The sequence below is a fragment of the Triplophysa rosa genome, linkage group LG2 (assembly GCF_024868665.1).
Source record: "Triplophysa rosa linkage group LG2, Trosa_1v2, whole genome shotgun sequence".
Classification (NCBI taxonomy): domain Eukaryota; kingdom Metazoa; phylum Chordata; class Actinopteri; order Cypriniformes; family Nemacheilidae; genus Triplophysa; species Triplophysa rosa.
Genome location: NC_079891.1, coordinates 15,371,268 through 15,387,962, shown reverse-complemented (window position 1 = coordinate 15,387,962; position 16,695 = coordinate 15,371,268). Strand labels below are relative to the sequence as shown.

At 40.1% G+C, this 16,695-nt stretch overlaps 1 protein-coding gene across 1 annotated transcript in view; it reads left to right on the top strand.

Annotated features, from left to right (window-relative positions):
* Positions 1-16,695, top strand: part of tmem8b (transmembrane protein 8B) — a 196,050-nt gene that overhangs the window by 47,535 nt on the left and 131,820 nt on the right. The window contains exons 2-3 of the mRNA XM_057353725.1: positions 466-655; positions 11,775-11,982. Coding sequence (XP_057209708.1) covers positions 466-655; positions 11,775-11,982 — 398 coding nt within the window. The remainder of the gene's footprint in view (positions 1-465; positions 656-11,774; positions 11,983-16,695) is intronic.

Genomic DNA, 16,695 nt, shown 5'->3' with positions numbered 1-16,695 from the left:
ACAGCTACATTTATCTGGGAAAAGCAAATTGCAATAAATTGCACCTATACATTGAACACACATGGAATACATGAATAACACTGAAGTAACTGGATGGCAGGGTATAAATGTTTCTCACTACAAATCACAAGGAGATCGGAAGCCATTAGACTCACTGACGATGGAGCCATAGGAAGCCACGGCTCATTAAGCCAGATTGCAAATGTCATTTTGGTGCTTCCTCCCTGGCCCTGCATTGAAAGATTGCAATGACATTAATTTTGCATAGAGTCTTGGTTTTTGAATCAGAGCCAAGGCACGTGGCACGTGACCCAGACCAAGTGTTATTAAATCACTGGTGAGGCTCTCAGAAAGAAGGTCAACCAAACTGCATTAGGACCGATTCCTCCAAATCTATCCCGCCCATATTCCCCCCATAAAAGCTGTATTTCATCTAAATACCTCTCTCTTTGTTCCATTCCATAGATTGCCTGTTTGTAACTGACTATTTCACCCGGACGCCTCGCAAGCTCAACGCCTACCGCTCCTTTGCCAGTGTGGAGCTCTTCCACTTCAACGTGCCTGAAGACACCGTGGTGGCTGTTTGGAACCTCATCACCTTTAAAGAGCAAGGGGGGACTTTTGGAGACAGCTGCCCAGACCGCAACGTGACAGTGTGAGTTGACTATAAACTTCTAAGTTACGTCCCTTGAAAGGGTGCGAGCAAAGACGAACACATGATGAGGTCAAATATGTCTAATCAGCATTGGAGATGAGAGAAGGAGAAATGTAAAAGCCAAATGTCAAATGTGTGACTATAATGACCTTTCAAATGCTGGCAGTGAACAGCGCTTTCTCTTCGCCCTGATAAAATATGTTTGAAACCACGTCCAAGGATCATTTCCCAGATGCTGATAATTTTCTGCACTCTCCATAAAAAGGCATTTATCAAATGGGCTGCTGGCGGAATCACATCATAACTGCACGCTGGAGATTCATAAGCATAAAAAAACCAAGTGATACAGTTAAGATTTAAAATCCAAATCTTACATTTTTACCAATTTTCAGAGGGTCACATTCAGTGGGATTGTTTTAAGAGATCTAATGAATTCCAAATGTCCTCTAAAGTTAGAATGGTGATATACTTTTATTGGTCATAAAAGACTTTCAAGCGATCGAGTCCTTCAGTTATTAGCTCAAGGTTGCAAAGCAAAAAATGACCACTTTTCATGAATGAAAGTGTTAAAAACGAAGTAATTTACACTTTAAATCCTCATCACACTTCATGTTAGAGAAACCCAGCGCCACATTTCCACGCTTCCTGAACACAGACGAAGCCTAAATGTTCTGAAATGAAGTGTGAAAACACAATGATATCAGCCCTTGCACCCTGAAACTTTCAGGAACTCTGTAAGGTGCTTTTAGGCTTAATTTTTCTGTCCATTTCTTTCAAGTCATCCTTGAGTGATCTTAGCACACTTTCGTAGCCAGTACATTGTGTGCTAGCACCAAAGTGATTGTTGAAGTTAGTCTCGGCTCTTGGGTAATCAAAATGCAGAATACTTTTCACTGAATACTCAGGTCTTCAAATCCCAGTGCGCTGGCTGTCATTAAAGCTCCATCAAAACACTGACCTTGTTATTGCCTGTCCCTGAATGTACATCATAAGTGGTGAGAAAGCAGCTCATGATCCTCTTTAATGTGTGACATTATAAAGAGGACAGAGTGTCCTTGACGAATGTCCTACGCTGATTTCTTGTGAGGAATAGGTTTGTTATTTATGCTTGCCGTATATTTAACGTTAGAACTATGACTTTAAAGGTAGCATGCACATCAGGTTACGGTGCTTTAAACATCCCCTTTCAAGTGTCCTTTGACTCTTTCCTGCAATTGATGTTCCGTCATGAACGGGGAGGGAAGAACCCAATTGCAGGCAGCGATACTGAACACAAAACACTTTATTAAACAAAACCCCATGATGGGGAGCAAAACAGGACGAGCACTAATATAAAACAGAAACAAAAAGACTTCCCACGAGGGGGCAAAAACAAGAGAACAGGATGACTAACTAAAACTACACAAGACTTAGCCAGGATAAAGACTAAGACTGACAGGCATCAAAAACAAGGCAAGGACTAGATACATGGCATTGTACTCACAGGATACTTAGCACAGGTTACAAAGCACAACGAAACAGCACAGGACAGCAAACACAAGGGCATTAAATAAGGGAACTAACAAGGGAATATAACAATGGGCAGGTGTGGGTAATGAGATACAGGCGGGAAGCTAAACGAGGAAACGAGGGGGCGGGGCCAATGACGAGACCGGAGAGAGCACATGGAATGCCAAAACAAACAATTCCATGTCCCTCTTCACACTAAACACGTGGGACTGTCATGACCCTGCCACAAGACTAGAAAATCATGACAAGAAGAGGCAGGATCATGACATGTTCAGAAGGACATTATTTTCAACTCATAATGTCAGTCATAACTCCACGGAAACATATTGCCTTTCATAATTACAGCAAGTACGCCCATGTAACAGTTTGAGCGATTATATAATGTGTGTCTTCGGGGCCTATCATAGAAAATAAATGACCTGTCTATGATTTAAATATTGCTTTTTCCTTTTTTTGACAGAATTGAGCCTCATCTTGAGGGATATTGCAGGTAGCTGCATATTTAAGACTTTTTTGATTAGCTGGACCAGAAAAAACAAGTGTCTTAACTTTTTACTCATTCAGAAGGTCACAGGAATTCCAAAATAATTTCTATAAGAGAAATGTTAAATGTGCTAGAGCTCATTATGCAGCTTTTTTTTTAAATATAAAGAGGATGAGCTTATACATCAACATGAGATTGCAGCATCTAATTTGGAATAATTTGAAAGAAAGTTTTATTTTGTTAACTAATATATTTTTAGATTTTTATGTTAATTTTAGTGAAATATTTAGCAACTTTGTAATATGCTTTTGTCATTTTATTTGTTTGTTTATTTTTATGTTGCTATAAAGGATTAATTCATTTTAATTTTTATTATTTTAGTGCTTTAAACTTATTTAACATTTCATTTTTTTGTTTATTTTTTCCCAATCATTTTTAGGCCAATACTTTATTTGATTTCAATAAACAAAAACACTTTCAAAGTTAGTATTTGAGTAAACTAAAATAACCTTGATTTCCACATTACTGACAGATTGTAAAATCATGTTTAGTAAATGGCCATAAATGGCCTTACCATAAATGAGATCATAGATATGACCTCTTGAGCTTTGTACTATTAGTTTCACCGCAAAGAGTGTCAATGTACAGTATCGGTGACGAATGGATGATATTTAATGATTGCACTTTAATAAACATTTGTGCCTTTAATATTTTTATTATCTGCTAAATAAAAGCAAAAACAACCCTCTTCAGCTGACGCTATATTCAAAATACAGCATAGTCTCTAGCAACTTACTGCTTAAATCCTTTTGCGCTTGCGCAGATTCCAAAGTCCGCAAAATTTTAGAATGGAAGCGATACAAAGTTTAATCACAAGGCCCCAGGTCGTCTTGCTGTTTTCATAATGAACGAGGCAGGGCTCCATTCTGTCGATTCAGCTGTCAGATAGCAGGCAGGGGGGGGGCATAGAGAGCTGGTAATTAAACAGGCTGTAGTCAGTGCCGGGGGAGAGATAAAGTGGGAGGATAAGAAAAAGAAGTAGGAGACAGCAGGACAACTGGGTCTTGTGGATAACAATTCACACTACGGCCTGTAGATCAATATCGTGCTGCCGGACCAGCCATGACAACTCTAATTGCACCCAATACAAACCAAGTGGCCAGGGCAGAACTTCAGCCGTGAGCTCCTGAAGTCTTCTCAGCAGTGTCTTTTCTCTGTCTTGAAACATCAAACAAAATCTTTTGGGAAGCCTTCTAATGTGAAACAACACATTAGATAATCAATGTTTAAATTTGGGATGAATCATGTAGTGTTGGTATTGATTTTGTTTTTATAAATGTTGGCGGTCTTTTAGGAAATAAAACCCCTTATAACACACTGTTCACATTGTAACTAGTTTTATTTATCTAATAACAGAGCCCAGAAGTGGTTCTGATGTTCTCTGAACATGACTAAAAATGAATCAGGAAGCCATAGTAGACAATGTTAGTGTGATCTTTATCTAACAGAATTAATACAATGAAATTGAAATCTGTTTATTAATAAAAATCAACCCCTGAGACATAAAATGTTTCAGAAAGTTTCAGAAAGATGCAGTCACTGAGAGGAATTGTGTGTTCATCAGTGACCTCATCAATTCTAAGATGGTGAATGTCATGCACATTAATGATCGTAAAATCTTATTCCTCCCACATGGTCACAGAGGGACCAGCCACTCAATGCAAGAGGCATGGTAATGCGAGACAGCAGAACAATGATGGAAATCGCCTCACCTCTATTAAACTCCAACACTCAATCTGCATTTCATGCCTGTTTGTTTAGACAAATACAAGAACAACAAAAGCAAGATTTATGCCATTCATTTGCATAATGCAGGATCTAGGGAATGAGATCGTCAACAAACCTAATAAAGTCGTAAACTACAATGACAAAAACACAAAGGCTGCATGTTAGATTTTTAGTTTAACCTCAAAAGTTTAGCAAAGGTTACTGCCATTTATGGATAACAATGTCTTGCCAAGCTGTACCTGTTGGTGAACTATAGGTTTAAATTGATTATGATTGTCTTTTCACAGTTTAGAGGGCTCAGCGTAGTCCAGGCGAATTGCGCTTTCGTTCTGCGTTTTGGGGTAAAACGAAGCTCGAAAACGTTGAGAGACGGTATAGTGTTTTCGAACAATCCAACACCCCTTTGTTTCTGGAGGCGGGGTTTACATGACGTATCCAAATAGCTTCTGCGCACGTGGCCACACAAACAACACACCCACCTATTACGTAATGGCCATGGACCAATGGTGGCTCGAGGGTGTTTACCGGCCAACACGAACTTTCCCGGAGAGTTCTGTTTGGTTTGTTGCGGCGAACTAGTGAAACGAATTGTCGCTTGGACCAGATTTTGTTCGAAATCAGGTCACAGATGGTCGTTTTTCGATTTCGAATGTAATATGCTGAGCGCTTAAAGCTGCAATACATAAATTCTTCTTTTGGGAAAAAAATCTGCTGTGCTCTTTCTTTAATCTAACTCACAAAGACAAAATTGCATGATTTCTAACTGATCTGTCGTGTACAAAGTCACAGAAAATGTCAGTTTGATGTAATGTGTGTTTGCATGGTTATGCGATGTCTATAAGCAGAAAATAGAATTTCCAGCTACAGTATGGCGTTTGTAGCTTATTCTTTCAACAGTTGTAAGATGGCCTACAATAAGACACTGTGATAGAACCTGTACTAAAACACGAGTTACATCAGCAGTGCTTTTGAGCAGTGGCAAAATCTAAAGAGGTAAAAACGAATGCAGATATGCTTTTTCCCTCTATGGGAGGCAAAATAAATGCTTCACATTCCGAACACGAATACACCTTCATCCTTCAGAGAAAACATCCAGCCTTTCTGTCATATTTTACAGCCCTGCATTGTTGGTTCTAATGGCAAAATGTTAAATGCTCCTTTAGTTGTAAGTTGCATTTGATAAAAGTTTTGCTAAATGATTAGATGTAAATGTAAGATCGTCCTTTCAGAGAGCAACAACACTGAAGCAACCTGACAAACAAGCAATGTGTGGAGTTTTGTCAACATTGTTGACCTGTCTACCAGCAACACACTGTCTGTTGCTGTCCATGGTTCTGAAACCATAAGGAGGAAACTCTGATCTTTTCTTAAAGTTGACAAAAATAAGAACATTAGGGACACTGTCCGTAAGCCATTTACTCCTTTGTAGGCATACAGCATGTGTATCATCTCCCTTCCTATAAATCAAAGGTGTAACAATTTGTTGCCTTGGAATTATAAGGTTATATCTGCGTTCTGATCAGTTTTGAGATAACAAGCTTCAATGTTACTGCATTCCATTTGATTTCGTAGGTAAAACCTTTTTGTTTTCTAAAAAGTCCCAAAATGTACACAACAATGTGCACAAATGTATCTGTAATATAAATAAGTTGTCACAAATAATAATATGTGGATTCAATGCAACAAATTTTAATTCAATTTGTATAGTACATCCTCTTTAGATACAACTCTAAGTTAGCTATTGTTAATTTAATTTACCCAAAGAGTGTAAACAATTGGTGCAGCTATCAGAACCTGATTGTTTTAGCATCCTGACCAAGGTTGCGTTTACCAAAACCTTCTTAGCGCTACGTCGTTCTATATAATTCTTATATATCGCTACCACTGTTAAGGTATAACTTAAGAATGATGTAGAGTTAAGAAGGTTTCGGGAAACGCAGTCCACCTCCATGTTGGCTCAATTTTTAATGACCAGCTGCATACATTTCGGCATGTTACCTTCTGTTTGCTGACCAATGGCATCATTAATCTTGCATTTTATTTGGTGATGCAAGTGGGCTAAGAAATTGTACACTTCTGCTTTGAGTGCTTGTCTGATGTTTCTTCTTATCAAACTTTTCCTAATTAAAAGCCCTTGTTTTCAAACTAAAACTCTTTAGTCTAATTGACAACTGAGGCTTAATAAACAGTGTTTGGAGTTTGGAGTAAGGAATTTAGACCTTAAAGAGGGTGAAGTATCGCACCCACTACATCAGAGGATGTTAATCCATCTGCTCAAGATTGAGTTACATTGTCTCTGATTTTAGGTCAGCTTCATGGTGCTCTGATGAGCTTGACAGTAAAATCCTTAAGCATGTGTAGATGCATAACTATTTGAGTCATACTAAACTGCATGCTTTGCAGTGGATATAAAACCAAGCTTTTGGAGCAATGTAGTACATATTGAACACAACATTTCTACCAGAATCACAGAAAGTGCATATGGGTACAGTATAAATCTGTCTCTATCCTCATTTTGACTTTTGATGAAACCAGATTATTGTAACTGTCTACTGTAACTGTTGTAACTGTATTGCAGAGGTGGGTAGAGTAGCCAAAATCTTTACTCAAGTAAAAGTACAAGTAACTAGAGAAATTGTTACTCAAGTAAAAGTAAAAGTCACTATTTTAAAAATTACTTGAGTAAAAGTAAAAAAGTATGCAATGAAAAAACTACTCAAGTAGTTAGTTACTTAGTTACTTTGTATCTGATTATATCACCTACTACATAAAATTAATATTAACGCAATATTTTAATATTACATTTTAATCAATATTTTTAATTATCATAAGCAGATGCAATATACTAGAGAGACTAAAGAATAGACAAACACAGAAGAGACAAGCATTTCTGTAAATTTCATCTAGTCCTGATGTCAATGTAGTTTACACAATTTATTTAGAATAATAGACCATGTCAAACTAAAGCATGAACTAAACTCAGAGCATTTCCTAAGATGATCTAGAACATCTGCAGTGCTCTCTTAAATGAAATACACATTTTTGAACAAAGCTCATGTTTTCTCGTGTTGTGTCACGTGTGTGTTGTGAAATGCTTTTACTTGTAAACAAACAGTAAACAGTGAACCACACGCCCATCAACACGTTTTCTTCCTTCTGTTCTTCAAATGTATATTTCTGCAAGCCCACGTCTCTGTGTCTGACAGGTAACGCGCATGTTGCTGTGTCTGACGAACAGGTCGCGCGGGAGCATTTATCATTGCTGGCAAACAATATGACACATTTGCAGTTTTGATTGTATAGATATAGATTCATATCCACTTCATCCAACGCTCTTTGTGTTCTGCGTGTTCTTAAGTTTCGCGCTACGAGGAGTGAGTAATCCTGCTTCAGATGATTCAGATCGTGCTGCGAACTGAACAAATCATTTGAACTGATTCATTAGCCTATTCAAGTGGTTTTGACCATTGTTCAATTAATGCTTTCAAAAGAATCGACTCAAAAGAATCGATCACTCGGGAATGCCCGTAAAAAGAGACGTCAACCTTGAAATAAACAACGCGTTTTAAAAAGCATATTTTAAAATGAAGGAACGAAGGAACGTCATGCAATGTAAGTTATGTAACGAAGTAAAAGTACAGATTTTCTATTACAAATTTACTCAAGTAAGAGAAAAAATTACACACTTTTAATTTTACTTAAAAGTACATATTTTCCAAAATGTTACTCAAGTAAATGTAACAAAGTAAAAGTAGCGCGTTACTACCCACCTCTGCTGTATTGTAAAGTTTGAAATTATATCTTACATTTCAAAATACACATAGTGCACAAACGTCATCAATTGTGATTTTTGCATAAAAATTACTGCACAGACGTATGTGTATACAGTTTGCATGGTTAGTAAATAAGAAGGTGACACAAATCTGTGAATCAGATACAGACATTCTGTCCCAGGGAAATGATCCATTTAGATGACGTTACACAGATGAGCATACAAACATCTTCCGTTCTTCTTAAATCATTGGTGAATTTCCAAGTGCTGTGTCACTAGATTACCAAGGGCGTTTTTTTCATCAACACAATCCATGAATTAAAACCCTCCAAGAAAAAGTTCATGACTCAGTACAAAACACAACCTAAACATAAATCCTTACCCAGCACTCAAATCATCGACCTGACAATACACAACTTAGGGTGTACTCTCACGAGGCAATCTGAACTGTGCCCGAGCACGTTTGACCCCCAAAGCCCGGTTCATTTGACTAGTGTGATCGCTCCGTATCGCGCCGTTTAGCGGTCCCTGGCTCGCTTGGAAGAGGTGGGCCAGAGCATGGTGTGGTTGGGCTCGGGCGTGGTACACATGTAGTGTGAGAGCAAATCACGCCGGAGCGCAGAACTGAAAGCATGATGTAAATTATGCGAAATTATATTTCTGCCTGAGATCCAGCTGTCACCGTAAAAAACTGATAAACAGCGCACTTATACGTGTAGGCGTGTGTCATCGCAGCCAAAACTACTCCAGGTTTGTCAAACGATGTGTGTAACGATAGGCTTTACCATAATAAAGTACGAGAGGGTGATTTAAAAGCATAATGAGCCGTTTACTCTCGTATCGCTTTTGTATGACAATGACATCATTTATGCAGATCGGTCAGTGCAGCGCACGCATGAAGTTAAACACCTCTAATAAGCCCCAAACTGAGCATTGCACTGGATTCCGTTGTGCTGAGAGGGATCTCTTTGTTTACGTTTGCTTCGAAGCAGTCACATTGTAATGATGAAAGCGTGCCCGGGTGTGGATGGTAAAGAGCAATGTGAGCGCAGGCCAGGAGGGGGGACAATCGCGCTCGGGCACAGTTGAGACAACCGGGCTGCATGAGAGTACGCCCTTAGCCCTAAGTTTGGCACTTAAACCTAACTATATTAAACTTGCCAGATCATGCACGCGAGCATGGCGCCCTCCATCTTGAAATAAGGCCCTGAATGATGTGACATCTGTAAGGTACACCAGGTCCTTCAGTTCAAAGTAAAAGAAGGGCAGGATGACTTATCTAATAACCCTGTAGAGCACCAGCAACAGTAGTTTGAGTTATTACCTGTCAAGGTTCCCGGGCCCCTGGGTTAGCACGGCCCCCTAAAGATTGCTTGTCCATTATGGGAAGGAGAAACACACAAAGAAAACTATGTATAGATTGGTGTAGAGGTGTATCGGTAAATGTGCGCAGTGACTGAGATAAATCCGTTTTTTTTTAGCACCATAGATATTTCATCAGCAGACACAATAGCAATATACATCTCAATCGTTACATGAATTTATTACAAACGCTATAAAACACATATGATTTTGCTCTCTTCTCCAATGAAAAATGAGCGAGAGAGAGAGAGAGAGAGAGAGAGAGAGAGAGAGAGAGAGAGTAATTGATAGTCTTTGTTGTAAAACCCGATACACAAGGCTTTTATTCCCCAAGGATTGTCAGGGTTGCGACTGACAAACTACAGGAGACACAAAGCAGTGCATTGAACAAAAATAATTGCAGACACTGAGGCCTTTTAGAAAAAGTTTCTTGACATGATTTGTTGCAGGCGTCCTCTGTCTGGCTGTGCATTGACTGACAACAAAGAGACACTTGGGGAAGATTTTACTTTCATGCGCTCCCATGTTGAAATAAAGAACAGTTTTGTGTTGAATATGAGTCTGATCTGAGTGAATGATTTTCTTTCCCTTCTTTCTCTGCCTTTTTTTGTAATTGCAGCCCGGTTGGGGCACTGTTCCAAGTCAGTGCCTCCTAAATTTGTAAGCATTGCTGAAAACATTAACGGTTGAGTTAAATGTTGGAATATTTTTACGATTCACTTCATGCATAATTTAGTATTAGTCACTAATGCTCCATTTCCTTTTGTGTGAGAGATTGTTTCGTCTCCTGGATTCTAATACGCCCTTTTCACAATGACGTCACTTAACTTCTGCCTTTTTGCAAAGCAGTGTATCATAACATCCGTCTTGCAACAAACAACAAGAAGAAGAACTTCCGTTTTGCCGTCGCGCTGGAATTTAACAACAGTGAGAAAAAAAACTGACAGAACACATATTCAAGTACTTATCCTAGCACCTTCGCTAACACAAGAAGAAAACAAAACACTTACCTTCATAATCAAACAGGTACTGTTCAACGAAGAATTTGTATCCTTTCTCTAGCTTTGATCTTGTCGTTAGCGAAAATTTGTCTGCAATACGTTGTACATCATCTAGCCGTATTTGTGGCAGATGTGCAAGCCACTTGGTAAACTCCATTCTGAGGTGCTAGCGGAAGTAACTTCTTCTTCTTGAGTTTTACTGGCGGTTGGCAAATCAGCTTATAGGTGCATTACCGCCACCTTATGAACTGGAGTGCTAGCGGAAGTAATGATACACTGCTTCGCGGCAGAACGGAAGATGCGTGACGTCATGTGAAAAGGGCGTATTGATTCAGGCTACTTTATTTCAAGATGTGATTTGTCTCCTGTTTTTATTTCACCAAAATGTACACAAATACATATACATTTGTGTGTTTTCCTTTCTTCTATGGAGTATTGCCTTACCTATTGATGTCTGTTGTGCCAAGAATAGTTATAAAGCAAAACAGACTTAAGGTGAGTAGTTCAAGTTACCATTTACTCACCCTCTTGTCATTTCAAGAGGGTGATTGTATGACTTTCTTTCTTCCGCAGAACACAAAAGAAGATATTTTGAAGAATGTTGTTAACTGGCCCCCTTTCACTTGCATTGGTTTTGTGTCCATATAATAGAAGTGAATGGGGGGCAATGCTGTTGGGTTACCAACTTTTAACAAAATAGATTCTTTTGTGTTCTATGGAAGAAAGAAAGTCCTTAAGGTTTGAAATGGAAAAAGGGTGAGTAAATGATGACAGAGTTTTCATTTTTGGGTGAACTATCACTTTAAGTGCAAGCTATTGAATAAAAACCCTGCTAAGGATATAAAAACGTGATTTTTATTACCTGATTTTATTACCTTTAACTGTACTGTACATAGGTTTCATATTCATTATAAAAGTGAAAACATTTCATAGACCTCATTGTTTTCATGGCATTTTCATTTCATTTTCTATTCCTTTACCCTGCAATGCAAGAGTGTTTGAAAATTGTTGAAATTATGTTAGTGCTACAGAAATCGCATGCTTCAACCTTACTAAGAAACTGAAAGCCAGTACAGCACATTGAAACAGAAATAATACTATTCTTACAATGACGGTCTCCGATGCATTTTTGTCTCATCCAAGCAGACAGTCCACAGCATGACAAAACGTTTGAAATGTGAAAACTGTCACTTTGGTTTACAGGTACTTCAGGGCAGGAGCTCCACCCGTGATCAACCCCCTCCAGACTCGGTATCCAAAGGACACCATCATACCAGACTCTTTCACTGTCACTTTGACATGGACGCTGCCCAACCGCACCACAGGGGTTTTCAATGTCACCAGCCCCCTCCCGGGAGACTGGTTTCTGGCTGCACACTTACCAAAGGATGAAGGGAAGATCTCTGTCAAGGTGAGTCAATAATAGGATAAAACACCCGACAGTGATCATGAGCACAACTTCAAGATGATAGATTAATTTCTGTTTTTATCAAGAGCTAATCTTCAAAGGATGAGATGTTCTTTCCTCTCGACTTTTGTACATTTATAATTGAGGCTGCTCACTTCCACACTCATCAGTGAAAGTGTTTCATGGGTAGTAATTTAAAAGTGAATGCTGTGATTTCAAAACTAGTTTTTTGCACACAAGATATGTATTTCCTGTCAGCGTGTTAATTATTTTGCTTGAGGAGTCATCTAAAACAGGGGTTCCCAAACTTTTCAGGCCACGACCCCCAAAATAACAGTGCCATGGACTCGAGACCCCCACTATCCTAGGAGGTGGCTAGAGTATACAAACGCTAATTAGGTCTATCCAAACACGCGCATAATGACAACACAAAAGAACACAGTTTAACATAATGACTTCATAGTTAATTACTCATTATTTTTGTCACGGGTGTGTGTGTAATGATGAGCTTGGTCAGGTGGGATCTAGTTGCAAGCAGTATTTAATTCAAACGTAAAATCCAAGGAATACAAAGGCAGAAAACAAAGGCAGAGAACAAGGCACAACGAACACATCACAATATGAACAATACCGGACAACTCACAAGAAACACAGGCACTATATATACACACACGATAACAAGACACAGGTGAATGCAATGATGGCTGACGAGTCCGGGCAAAGGGTTATGGGAAATGTAGTGTGAAATGAAAGTCCAAGTGATGAGGTGAGTGCCCTCTTGTGGAGGCGCAGGCAGGTCTGGAAACCTGGGCATGGCAGGCAGGTCTGGAAACCTGGGCGTGGCAGGCAGGTAGGCAGGGATCTCAGGAAGATCACAGGAGTATATCTTGAACGAGGCAGGGCACTCAGAAGTGTCCATCCCGGACGAGGCAGGGAACTCAGAAGCGTCAATCCCGGACGAGGCAGGGAACTCAGAAGCGTCCATCCCGGACAAGGCAGGGAACTCAGAAGCGTCCATCCCGGACGAGGCAGGGAACTCAGAAGCGTCCATCCCGTACGAGGCAGGGAACTCAGAAGCGTCCATCCTGGACGAGGCAGGGAACTCAGAAGCGTTCATCCCGGACCAGGCAGGGTACTTAGAAGCGTTCATTCCGGACGAGGCAGGGAACTCAGAAGCGTCCATCCCGGACGAGGCAGGGAACTCAGAAGCGTCCATCCCGGACGAGGCAGGGAACTCAGAAGCGTCCATCCCGGACGAGGCAGGGAACTCAGAAGCGTCCATCCCGGACGAGGCAGGGAACCCAGAAGCGTCCATCCCGGACGAGGCAGGGAACTGAGAAAGACCGGACGGGACTGCCTCAAAAACCACTGGAAGACCTTTGGAATGGGAGAACAGTGCACAGCCCAGACACACCCCAATGCAGCAACCACCACCAGCAGAGCAGATTCAAACGCAGGAGTCTCAGGATCATCCACCTCAGGCACCACCGAATTCTGGACTCTGGGAACACCTGCCCTCCAAGTAGACATCAGATGGGTGTCTACCAGGCTTGAAATCAGACACCTGTACCTTGAACACATCTTACGAGCGGGCTCTGGACTGGCGGCCATCTTGCGAGCGGGCTCTGGACTGGTGGCCATCTTGCGAGCGGGCTCTGGACTGGCGGCCATGACGGCTGGAGACTCTGGCTTTGCGGGCTCTGACGGCTGGGCAGCGGGCTCTGGCTCCATGGCCTGCGGAACCTGAGGCCTACTGCCCCCCCAGACCTGCCTGCCACGCCCAGGTTTCCAGACCTGCCTGCCACGCCCAGGTTTCCAGACCTGCCTGCGCCTCCACAAGAGGGCACTCACCTCATCACTTGGACTTTCATTTCACACTACATTTCCCATAACCCTTTGCCCGGACTCGTCAGCCATCATTGCATTCACCTGTGTCTTGTTATCGTGTGTGTATATATAGTGCCTGTGTTTCTTGTGAGTTGTCCGGTATTGTTCAAAGCTCATCGCTCTGAAAAGTGAGGTGTGCTATGATTGGCCAGTTAACCAGTGCATAGTGATTGGTCGAATACTGCTAGCATGTGACAGAAATGTAACGCCTCTTACCATATTTGGAACATCATTTGGAACACGAGGCGTTTTAGGCAGGTCTGGGTGAGCATTTGCTTTTGGATAGAATGCATCTTTTGTTCCGACACTTTAATTTTTGCAATTTTATGTGTCTAATACATGCATAGGCAACTTATAACACACCAAAGACACAAAAAACACGTATTCGTGCCATATGACCTCTTTATAGACAACTCTGAGGCTATCTTAAGTTTAAGATAATTAGGACAGCTTTTGTTTCGAGAATTTGTATTGTTGGATTCTAAGATCGATCTTGAGACTGTCTTGAGTTTTTTTCGGGATCACATAACATTACTTCTTTTTCTTAAAAAACATAACTTTTTTCTTAAATTAGAATTTAATGCAGTTAAGAACATTCTTCTTCTTAAGAATGTTTTGTGAATCCGACCCCTGGTTCTTAAATGGGCAAGTGACTTTCTTTTTGTCTGCCAGGAGCAGTCATCATTCTCACCACCATGTTGTTTCAAACCTGTATAACTTTCATTTCTAAAAGGGTATCAGTAAGAACATGCTACCAAAATGTTTTTTAATTACTTGGAAAAAAGCAATTACTATTGAAAGACAAGAGGTCAATCATGCTACATAAGATATGTGTAGATAATAGTGTGTCTGTAGCTGAGTAAATTAGGGCCTAATCATGTCTCTCTGTAAGCAAATAAAACTTACAGCAGACTGTAGTATTTTATTAGGGGTAATAATGCCTGAAGGGAAAATTCAAATAGGGAAAATCAGCCAGTGGAAAATCTTTAAAAGGCTGCCGCTGAGCCCACCCAGGACTCATACAGTAGGCCAATGTGCTGCCCCACAACAAGATTCATTTAATGGTTACATATATTGCTTTTAAATCGACTCAAAGTGCATGTAATGGACAACACAATATCATAAATATATCCATATAATGTATATATAAACATATTTTCTGATATTTAGACTCTATCAACAAGGGTTTAGTAAAATATAAACAGATGGTTCAGTACATTGGTAACAAATACATTCTCTGAGCGTTAATATTGAATGTCACATCCATAACGCTGGAATTGCCCATATACGTAATGTATATGGATACTGCTAGTTGCTATGTGTTCACTGAAAATCTAAAAGCTTAACTGACCCATGGTGACGTTTCACAAAAAAAGTAACTTGGCATGCTCCAAGCTGTTATTTTATGCTAATAGCAGGTTCGTGCTTCGAAGTGTGAACTCTTGGGAGAATATTCATCTATATACATATATTACACACAACTCCCTTTTTCTGGAAAAAACTGGCTTTAGATGAGTATGCAAAGATTCAGTGTATGTCTGACCTACAGAACTATAACTGGGTACTTTCCACTGGTTTGTATTTGCATGTAGATAGAGTACTGTACTTGTTTTCTCTGTTTCATAGAGACTCACATCTGCTCTAATTGTGCTGCCATGCATAATTTAGCTAATATCTGACAGTTCTGTGAAATGGAAGAAAAGAGCTTTTATGCTGTGGAAAAATAGGCCTAAAATACCATTATGAGCCGGCTTTATTTGTATTAGGAAAACATTGCCAAATTGTGTTCCACATATATTTTCAAACTGTCCAGCAAAACTTTGAAAACTAAAATATATAGGACAAGGTTGAGTAAATAATAACATAATTACGTGCCCTGCCTGGTCAAAAGGAAAAAGAATCTAATAGTAGATCTAATATATGTAATGAATTGCATCTAGTGAATTTCACATAAAAGCATAATCCTTACATATATTAATTGGAATTCTCAGTTCCACTTCAGCACAATAGCATTATATCAATCTCTCTCCATCATCTCTCTCGAGCATCGTCCTTCGCCTCTCTGACTTATCTCAGTCCTCCCAGGCCTGCACCTCAGCCATTTCTTTAATTAAGTGCAAAAGGTTCGGTCATAGCCACGGCCATTCTCCTGGATTAAGAGCAATAATTCTACTCTGTGTATGCTGCATTTGAGGACACGTTTTCCTCTGAGGCCACGGGGCCGTACAGGCAGCCAATTAGACATAGACAAAGCCTGACGGGATGAAGGCACCTGTGGAGCAGAAAAGCTCATGGCCGGACCTACTGAGATGAATAATTGGAGGAAGTGTGGAAACCAGGACCATGGAATGTCAGAGGAATCTATTTTTCATTTATTACACTGTGTAGTGCAATTGTGAGGGTTTTGTCGTAGTGAACAGAACTACTGTGCAACTGGAGGGATTTAGAGACATTTAGACAAACTGTTTATACCACAGTGAATTGAATTGTCACTATAGGGAGGTTGACTGAGGCATTTCTGTATTAGGCACTATAATGATAATGATCAATTTAATGGCTTGCATGGAGCTATAGTAAAAGAAAAACACATTACAGAAATACTGAAGAGGTGCAGTGAACTAGGACCACAATTTTAACCCGGGCTTTTGTTGTATAAGAGGGAATCATATTCAAGCGAACATCCTGTAAGTGCCAGACCTGAAAACGCCCTTGTTACTGAAATAACAACTGTTATTGACACGAGGCTCAGCGAACGGCAGGTTCTGGGATGCACCTATATCATAGATAGGTTGAACACCGCCTCCACAGAAGAATATCAACGCCTACTTC